The sequence below is a fragment of the Danio rerio genome, chromosome 5 (genome assembly GCF_049306965.1).
Source record: "Danio rerio strain Tuebingen ecotype United States chromosome 5, GRCz12tu, whole genome shotgun sequence".
Taxonomy (NCBI): Eukaryota; Metazoa; Chordata; class Actinopteri; order Cypriniformes; family Danionidae; genus Danio; species Danio rerio.
Window position 1 is genome coordinate 10800001 of NC_133180.1, and position 10914 is coordinate 10810914.

At 36.2% G+C, this 10914-nt stretch overlaps 1 protein-coding gene across 1 annotated transcript in view; it reads left to right on the top strand.

The window, feature by feature from the left end:
• The window catches only part of hscb (HscB mitochondrial iron-sulfur cluster cochaperone), an 8181-nt gene extending 918 nt beyond the window's left edge, over positions 1–7263 (top strand). Inside the window, 5 exon segments of the mRNA NM_001128398.1 lie at positions 880–976; positions 4602–4691; positions 6499–6643; positions 6845–6892; positions 7035–7263. Of these exon segments, the coding sequence (NP_001121870.1) occupies positions 880–976; positions 4602–4691; positions 6499–6643; positions 6845–6892; positions 7035–7129 (475 nt within the window). The 3' untranslated portion in view covers positions 7130–7263.
• Positions 7264–10914: the final 3651 nt, after the last annotated feature.

A 10914-nucleotide genomic window follows, 5' to 3' on the forward strand; every position in this document is an offset into this window, starting at 1 on the left:
ACTAATTAGGTTTGAGTAAAATGTTAATGTTTGTTTTAGTCTATAAAGTTCTGATCCAAATTTCAGATGGAAATTTTTTTTGTTTGTTTGTCAGCATAACAAATGTTTTAATTAGTGAAATTAAGTATTATTTCACCAAATTTCAATTTCTAAACCTTTATGTATTGTCTAAAATAAAATGTACACATGCCTGAAAACATTAGATTTTGCTTATTTTCACCAACTGTCATTTTATTCTGTAAATGACAAATTTTTATTAGAAATGTAAAAGAAAAAGCATTAGTACTTTCCAGGTCAAAACAAAAATACAAAACCTAAATCTCTTAAGTCTCTGAATTCAAAATACATAATTACACCAATCCAGTTCATTTGGCGAAAATATTTATATATAATTTTTCTTAAATGTAAGAAAAAGTAAAAATAAAAACAGTACGAAGCAATTGAGTGCGAATCATTACCTTCTTTTGAAAATATTTATATAAAAATATTTTTATAAAGTATTACTTGTGAATTCACAAATTGTGTTGCATTTATGAATTGTGTTTTGACTTTTCTAATTGGATTTTGCAACTGTGAATTGTTCTGTGCTTGTATGAATTTAATTTTGTAAATGTATTATTTTTGAGTCTGTTCTGGCTCCATAATAATGTAGCAGCTGTTTTTTGATCATTAAATGCTATACAGGGCTGCATTTCTTGAAAGTATGAGTGAGCTACTTTCAATGTAGAGATTCTAGGCAACAATGCTTCTACAGTGTACTTGGGGTTATGATTCTTTTAGCGAGCACAGGCCTTCTCTTTATGTACAGAAATGCATTTACTTCCGTTACTAGTTCATATCCTGACCTGTACCTATCTGAATGTGTTTGTCTTTCCTCAGCGAAGAAAATTTTTCTTTGGACACCCAGAAGCTTCAGCAGAAATATGTGGAGCTGCAAAGAGTTCTCCATCCTGACAACTTCACCCAGAAGTCACAGGTAAATGGACTGTATTGTGTAAAATATGTTTGTATTCAATGATTTACATCCTATCATTTATTGTAACTAAAAAATTCAGGTTGTTGGAGGGAAACTGTTCATGCATTTTTTGGATAGGAGAATTTATTTTCGAATGTTAACTAATAAACCGTGCTGCACAGTGGGTAGTACTGTTGCCTCACAGCAAGAAGGTCACTGGTTCAAGCCTCGGCTGGGTCAGTTGGCGTTTCTGTGTGGAGTTTGCATGTTCTCCCCTTGTTCATGTGGGTTTCCTCCGGGTGCTTCGGTTTTCCCCGCAAGTCCAAAGACATGGTACAGGTGAATTGGGTAGGCTACATTGTCCGTAGTGTATGTGTGTGAATGAGTGTGTATGAATGTTTCCCAGTGATGGGTTGCAGCTTGAAGGACATCCACTGCGTAAAACACATACTGGATAAGTTGGCGGTTCATTCCGCTGTGGCGATCCCCAGATTAATAAAGGGACTAAGCCGAAAAGAAAATAAATGAACGAATGAATGAACCTTTGAATATAGACTCATTGTTAGGGTTGAGCTTGTTAAAAGGATAGTTCAACAAATAATGTAAATGCCCTCATTTTTATCTCAGTTTACTCACTTAATTTTCATTTGGTTCTGAACTTTAATGAACAAAAAACAAGTGTGCCTCACACAGGAATCAAGTTTGAGACCTATGATGTAACATGTGTAATACTGTGATTGACATAATGATGCACAACATTTGAGACACTGCTCATTGCAGAGCCACTTGGGCTCCAATGAGGGGGAGCTTGAGCTCCAAGTCCTCCCCCTATAAGCTTTTTTAATGCATACATCCACCCCACCCCTAACCCCAACCCCCAGTGAAATCACTTGTAGAAGAAGTGCAAGGGAAGAGGAGCTGGAGCTCAAGCCCCCCCTTGCTGGAGCTCAGCTCTGCCCAAGTGGCTCTGCAGTGATTACCACTTGCAATATATTGAGACTATACTGTAAAGCAGGGGTCACCAACATGGTAGCCTGCGAGGATCACATGTGTTGCCCGCTGGCCTGTTTTAAAAATAGCTCACCGTAGCGCCACTTACCAGTAAGCTTCATCTAATATAGAAGTAATCATTTAAAAATGTAAATATTTGCAGAAATATATAAAAATAAAGTGTTGCACATTAATACATTAAATACAGGGCATTTCCTACCCTGTTAAATCATTGTTGGTAACTTTTGTGAGAATCATTAACATGATCAGTGTCTTCACATGGATGAATATCTTTAATTATTACCAAAAGCATAAAGTATAATTAAAAGTAAATTGAGAAAATTTGTTATTTGAGAGGTGTTTATCAAACTGGTAGCCCTCCACATTAATCGGTACCCAAGAAGCAGCTCTCAGTTTCATAAAGGTTGGTGACCCCTGCTTTAAAGCAAGATTCTTTATTGATAACTTGCTGTTTAGCTGCACTCATCAAAAGTATGACTAAGGCAGTGAAACATTGTAGATTTGTATACACTAATGTCAAAAGTTTGGGGTCAGTAGGATTTTGAAATGTTTTCAAATAAGCTTCTCCTGCTCTGCTCACCAAGACTGCATTTATTTAATCAAAAATACAGAACGTATTGTAAAATTTTGACATGTTATTGCACTATAAAATAACTTATCAAAAGTAGTTTCTAATTTAATTTAATAATTTATTACAGTGATTTTAATGATACATTTCTTGCTTCATTACACTTTAGTCACATGATCCTTCAGAAATCAGTCTTACATTAATTATTATTATTATCATTATCATCATTATTAATATTATTATTATTATTATTATTAATGGTAATAATAGTAATAAAAGCAATAATGACTGGACTAATGTGGTGGTGCAGTAGGTAGTGCTGTCGCCTCACAGCAAGAAGGTCGCTGGTTCTAAGCCAAAAAAAAAAGAATGAATGAATGACTAACTGGACTAATAATTTCATTTGAAACTACATACAATACGTAATAAATAAATATTTAATTAGTAAGTTATTAGCAATTTTACAATTTATTTTACATTTAATAAATGCCACCTTGATGAACGGTATCATTTCATTAAAAATATTAAATAAAATTAATAATAAAAAAAATATATTCATTTTGCCTCAAACTTTTTAAGGTAGTGTACATTATTGTGAGCAGTCCTTACCGGTTAAGAAAAAGCAAGCTTAAAGTGTATAAAGGATGGTCGAGCTGTGGTGGAAAGTAATGCAAAAAATACTTGTGTGTTTGCAACATATTGTTGAAACTGTAAACAAGCTGTTTAAAAAAAAAACTATATTTAAAGGCAATACATTCATTCATTCATTCATTTTCTTGTCGGCTTAGTCCCTTTTTTAATTCAGGGTCAACTTTCCGCCAACTTATCCAGCAAGTTTTTACGCAGCGGATGCCCTTCCAGCCGCAACCCATCTCTGGGAAACATCCACACACACACTCATACACTACGGACAATTTAGCCTGCCCAATTCACCTGTATAAAGGCAATACAGTCCTTGTTTAAATATTCTTCTTGTGATGATTAGCTAAATTTTGTGTGTATTGTGTTTGATGTTTAGCTAAATTTTAATGTTTAGCTGATGTTTAGCTAACCCTTGCCTGCTGTTAGGGATGTTTTCATCCACTCGGGGGTGATTTTGAGTCCCTGGTTTTGCAAATGGATTGATTTTTAATGACAAACTTTATTTTGTCCTCAAATAATGCCTTTATAACAGCATAACAGTTATGTTATAACAGTCAATGGGGCCAAAACAGCCACCAACATAACTAAAGGGTAGTCGATTTGAACAATACACAAGGGTTGATGTTGCTAACTTGTCTGGAGAACTGTGATTTTTCTTCAGTAGTCTTTGTAGGTGAATGAAACAGCATTTCTTTAATAAAAATAAACATTTAGTGACTTTATTAATGTATGTTCTTAACAGTTTCTATGAGATTCACCTTCCAACCCTTTTCCTCCACTACCACACACTCAGTCAACCCTGTCCGTATGAGTTTAGATGCTCGGGTATAGTGAGATACAGCACATCATGCTTCATATAAGGCAGAAGACAGTTCTTTGGTGATTGGTTCATGTTTTCTGCGCGTCCGGTTGGGTCTCCTGACAGCAACAGCAAGCCGGATGTTGATTCTCCAGGCTTTGGCAACTCTGACAGCTGAAAATGTCTCTCCTCTGCAAGTCATTTCTTTTCGTTTCTCACCTCTTATTCCACCTGACGAATCCCATCACAGCTCAGACCCTCTGCGTCCTCCCACACAGCCAGATCCTTCAGCGAAAGAAAAATAAAGAGAGGAGAAAAAACCCCCACACAATTATCAGCAATGCTGGGGTTTCGCTTTTTGACAATTCTCCTCATTCCCGAGAGGAAATCCTTTCCACAAACAAAGAACATGTCATGATATCTTAAAATAAATGTGACGACAGCCCATAATTGTATAATGTTTTGGAAAAGTTTGAAAACTTGGCTTGAGTCTGACTTATTTGTTACAGTCTTTCTTTTGTTTCTTCATAAAATCACAATGGTAATATGCTTTAGGTTGCAGCTTTGTTTGTTTGTGGGCTTTTGAAGCAGCTTTGAATGACTTTGCAGTCTGATCTTATTTACAGAAAGAGCAGGAGTATTCAGAAGAACAGTCGGCACTAGTGAACAAAGCCTACAGGACTCTGCAGAAACCTCTGAGTCGCGCCGTCTACATGGTAATTATTTGTGTTGTAAATATTTGATGTGTGTATCCCAAAAATATTAAGACTGCTAAGTAGCCCTGTCACAATAATCAAAATGTGGACTTATCGCACAACACATGGACATGACCTCAATTATTTTTGGTGATGCAAAATACAGTTGAAGTCAGAACTATTAGCCCCCCTGAATTTTTAACCCCATGTTAATTTGTTTCCCCCAATTTCTGTTTATAAATAGTGTTAATAACTCATTTCTAATAACTGAGTTATTTTTTCTTTGCCATGATTACAGTAAATAATATTTGACTAGATATTTTTCAAGACAGCTTAAAGTGACATTTAAAGGCTTAACTAGGTTAATAAGGTGAACTAGGCAGGTTAGGATAATTAGGCAAGTTATTGTATAATGATGGTTTATTCTGTAGACTATCGAGAAAAAAAAAATTGCTTAAATGGGCTTATATATTTGACCTTAAAATGTTTTTTAAAAAAACAAAAACTGCTTTTATTCTAGCTGAAATAAAACAAAGAAAATCTAAACTTTAAATAACTAAATAAAACTAACAACAGTCACTAAAAAGCCCACTGAAATAAAATAATGATCATAATAAATAAATAATTGTTTTCAAAATTAAACTAATTCTGTGGTGGAATATCTGACCTTTTGCTGTTTTTAGAAGAACCTGTGAGAATTATGATTAAACATAATAATCATAATCCTTAACATAAAATGTTTTCATTATCTTTTTGTCAAATAAGTTTCACTAAAGTAAATTATTACTTTTATTCATTACATTTGTATGGTTTTGGGTTAAGTGTTTGTTCAAATGATTGTTTTATTTTTATAACTAGGGGGTTTTATAACTAAGGGGTTTGCACAAAGTTTAGTGTAAGCTGTGCAAACATTAGGCCTAAACTTAGTTTTAGTCAAACAAAACTGGATGTGTTCTGTCAAATTAAAATTACTAAAACTGAAAGTAAATATATAAAAACTAAATAAAATGTGTAAACTAAACTTAAAGAACAAAACCTAACTCTAAAAACTTTAAAAGGAAACTGAAATGTAATGTACACTGTAAAAAATATTTGTGAATTTTTCATATTTTGTGATTCATGTTTATATATATATATATATATTTCTGTGTAACGGAGAGAAGCTTTTAATATATAGTTTTAATAACTCATCTCTAATAACTGATTTATTTTATCTTTGCCATGATGACAGTAAATAATATTCGACTAGATATTTTTCAAGACACTTTTATACAGCTTAAAGTGACATTTAAAAGCTTAACTAGGGTAATTAGGTCAACTAGGCAGGTTAGGGTAATTAGGCAAGTTATTGTATAAAGACGGTTTGTTCTGTAGACTTTCGAAAAACAAATTATTTTAAAGGGACTAATAATTTTGTCCTTAAAGTAATAAAAAAATTAAACACTGCTTTTATTAAGGCCGAAATAAAATAAATAAGACTTCTTCCAGAAGAAAAAATATTACCAGACTTACTGTGAAAATCTCCTTGCTCTGTTAAACATCATTAGGGGAATAAATAAAAAAGAAAAAAAAAAATCAAAGGGGGCTAATAATTCTGACTTCAACTGTATGCTTGTGATTCATTATGCACTGCACAGAAAAAGACTTGATCACGTCAGTCGATCTAAATTAATAAACTCTTACCAAACAGAGCTGTTCAAATCATCTGGTAAAATCACGTTCATATTACACTATATATTGCAGCAAAGCTAAATATCGCAATGTCGTATTTTTCCAATATGTTGCAGCCCTAGTTTTTACCCTCTGTAACCTGCCTGTTCTTCTCCAGCTGGAGCTGCGAGGGGTTTTGCTGGAGGAAGGAACGGATGCCACGGCAGACCCCGCATTACTCCTGGAGGTGATGGAGATCAACGAGAGCCTCGCCGAGACGCGGAGCCAAGACGAGGTCAGCGCCATCGGCCGGTCGGTGCAAGGTGTGTAGGCCAGAGAGAAAAGCTCCATCCGGAAGTGATTGTTAAAATATTGCTCTTCGCCCACTCCCGTCGCTGGCAGCTTGTTTATCTAACCCCAGATTCATTCCATCCGAAAGTTCAAGGCTCTGCAGGCTTTATGTTTGTGTTTTCACTTCGAGCATTTCTGCTGTTTATACACTCTGTTTTACTTTCTTTCACCAGAGAAACTCAAAGACTTGACTGAACGGATGAATTCGTCCCTGAACAGAGGTATTTTTTTTTCTCTCTTTCTTCTCATGACCTCCCAAATTCCACTGAAATTCTGGGCTAAGGCCGGTCGCATGCACATTTCCGTGGTGCGCGAGTGGAAAATGTGTGTTTTTGTGTTTTCCTCACGAGCCTCTTTTCACAGGGGATCTGCTGGCCGCCAAAATGCTCCTAAACAAAATGAAGTACTTCACGAATATCCAGGAGAAGGTAAAAGACAGAATCACACAGGGTTGCTGAGGGAAAACTGTTAACAGTTTGCTATTGTAATCCATCTGAAAGAGTTCACAGAGTTTTATCTTGTTGTAATATTTATTGTTAATAGTGTTGGTTTATTGTTTGTATTTAAATAAAGTACTTTTATTTTAATCCTACGTCAAAAGCAATGCTTTATTGGAGTTGGCTGAGTGAGTGTTTTGCATCTGCATAATGTAGGGTTGGGCATCTAAGCTATAATGCCGATCCGATACGCATCTCGATACAAAGAATACGATCCGATATATTAGCGATACATTTGTGACATATTGCGATGCAACACGATACGATTCACACCCATATCACGATCCAATGCGATAATTCAGCACTAACTTATTAAATCAAGTTTATGAGATGATGTGAAAGAGGATGCTGTGCCATTGAATGAGTTTGATTATTTATAAACCAAGCAAAACCAAGACTTTTTTTACAAACTGGCTTTTCTCTCAGAGCCAGAGTGTCAGTTTACAGTAGAGGGCCATTTTAGAACCTATAGCACATATTATTTAAGTATTTTCAAGATAAACAGAATGTAAAAGTGCAATATATATTAAAAATATATATATATTTGCACTCTTTCAACATAAAGGTTGAGCATTGCACAACAAGAATTGTGATTTAACTTTTCAACTATGAAAACAAGTTTTACAAAGATATTTTGCCACTGATTATTCAAAACTTAAGGTTGTGAACTAGCAGTGTTATGCTGCTTTGAAACATCACTGTCACTGTAAACAACAGGCTAATAAAAATATAACAAACCAGCAATCTTCTTGCTGTGAGGTGGTCAAACTACCCACTGTGCCACCGTGACACCCATTATTTTTATCATTATTATTATTAATATTATTATTATTATTATAATTAAATAAAAATTAACAGGAGGAGGTGTTCAAACCTTCGTTCTCCGTGACACTAGGCTGAATATCTTTGCAGATGAACAATGCAATAGCATTCGTTATTGGCGTAGAGCGCACAAAACTGTTGCGCACGGAAAAAAAAAAACTTGCAATGCTTTTCTCACCACTTTTGGAGCTGGTTGAAGCAGTGCGAAAGCCGGGGATGCAGGAACACTGGAAGATGCTTTCACAACAACACCATGGCGCCGCTTCAAGTGAGATTTCAGATTAGTCATACTGCCCGCGTATTTTACAGATGCGCGGCACATTTTGCAAATTGCATCTGTCCTGTCATGTCGTCCATCCTTAAATCCATAATGTTGCCATACTTTAGATTTAAAACTCAGTGAGGAATAAAATGTTTGTTTTGCTTCTCGCGCTTTCTGAGGGTGCACCACTAGCTTCATCCGCACACCTGATACACTGAATTGTAGTGTACACATCCGCAAATCCGTTGCTAAGGCTTACTTTATGTAGGTCGATTAAATTATGCGCCAAAAACAGGTTGACAACACTTGTTAATAAATAAAAAATACATTCTATATTAAAAATATAAGCTGTATCTCGGAAAAATCGATGCATCTCGCAAAAACCGATGCATCTCGATTTGCTTCCAAAATTTCATTCGTCCTCTGCTGCTCAACCGATGCACTCGCATCGTGCACGCGCATGACCGCGTATTGATACATATCGATGAATCTTCCCATCCCTAGCATAATGCATTATCAAGAAGGCATTGCTAAGTAGTAGTTAGGATGTTCTTTAGGTCTTCATAAAACTGGGATAAATGCAGTATTCTGATAATAGTATGTATGTATATGTAATATGTCCCTGAAAAAATGCTATTTTATAAGCTTTTTTTTTGTAAAGGTCATACTAAATATACAGGTAATAGATATTTTGAGATTGCTGGATCTCACATTAAGTGAAGTTTCACAAACTAATTTCGAGAGGAGCACGTGATATGATTGACTGCAGCTGGCCACTCATCTACACTCATTAGCTAGCCAATCAGATTGATCCAAAGTCACCATAAGTAGCCTAGTCAGAACTACTCCCTAATCTTCGTTTTTCAGCAGAAACCCCCCATCCATCCCTTCTTCTCCTTTCCTCCTTTACCAGGGGAGCTCTCGAGAACCACCTGATCTCGTACTCCCCTCACATGCTCCATAGACCAGGCGGGAGACCTGGGCTCAACTATCTCCGAGCTCAGGGTTCTCTCCCGTAACAGCATGTCAAACCTGCTAACTTGCTAACAGTTGTCAAACAGTATCTTAGTGTGAACTCTTGAAAACATCTACTTCTGTCAAAAATGTAGGTGTAATCTTTGACTCCTCGCTCTCCTTTCAGTCTCGCATTAAATCTGTTATTAAATCTGCATTCTTTCATTTGTCGTATTGGGTCCCTTCATCAGTAGCAAGGGCGTCTACGCATTTGTCTCATCACGCATTGACTGCTGTAATGTATCATTGGTCTGCCTGGCAGCCTCATCTCCAGATTACAATATATTCAAAACTCTGCGGTTCGATTACTTACTCAAACCAAACGTTCTGCTCATATAACCCCAATCTTGTATGACCTCCATTGGCTCCCAGTTGCATACCTCATTAGATCAGTTAGTGGTATTGCACCCAAACTTTTAAACTCTCTACCACGTTTACTCCGTTCTGTTAATAATATCTCAGAATTTAAATGTTTACTCAAAACTCACTTTTCTGAATGCTTAACTTCTGATTTGATAAACTGATCATTTTGTTTGATCAACTTGTACTCCTAGGTCTTGTTTCTTTATTTCCAGTTTGTTATATTTGACTTCCTGTATGGTTGTGAACGTACTGTTGTCTCTACTTGATTACTGTTTCTTTCAATGTCTGCTTGTACTATCTCTTTTTGTTACATTCTTTGTAAAGTGTCCTTGAGCTCTGGAACGTCGCTATATAAATAACATTTGTTATTATTTTTCTGAGCGACATGGTGGCATTCATTCAGCGACAGTCGTTAGCAATGTTGCCTAGCAGCAAACAGGTCGCTGATTCGAGTTTCTGCTGGGCCAGTTGGCGTTTCTGTATGGAGTTTGCATGTTCTCCCCGTGTTGGCTTGGGTTTCCTCCTGGTGCTCCTGTTTCCTCCACAGTCCAAAGACATGGGCTATTGGTAAATTGGGTTAACTAAGTTGGCAGTAGTGTATGTGTGTGAATCTGAGTGTATATGGGTGTTTCCCTGTACTGGGTTGCAGCTGGAAGGCCATCACCTGTGTAAAGCATATGCTGGAATAGTTGGCAGTTCATTCCGCTGTGTTGACTCTTGATAAACAAAGCACTAAGCCAAAGGAAAATTAATGTATTAATATATTTTTCTGATTTAATTAACCCTTACGCCCGATTCACACAGGGCTTCAGCGTCAAAGCTTGACCGAGAGTGTGTCTGAAGTCATCATAGCAGCGTCAGCCAATAAAATTAGTCAGCAATCGACTACTGTCTGAGCTGGTGTATTTGCATACAGCGATCTGATTGGCTGACGCTTTCTCCTGCGCTTGAAAAGTTGAGAAAGTCCCAACTTCTGCTGTGAGCAACGCCACTGTAGTGGTGCCGATGGATCCACAATGCAGCTCGGCTACGCCTGACGTCACCTATTCAAAATGAATGGGAAGCGCTGACGCCCCATGTGAATGCCTCACTTCACAATGAGCTTGTATTTGTTAATGTATTTACTGACATAAAAAACTTTGAACATTACATTTATTACAGTATTTTTTCATCTTTCTTAAAATTAGTTTAAGTTAAAACAATGCATTAACTAATATTAGCAATTTCAATTTTAATAATGCATTAGTAAATGTTGAACTATGATTGACACTGTAAATGCTATGAA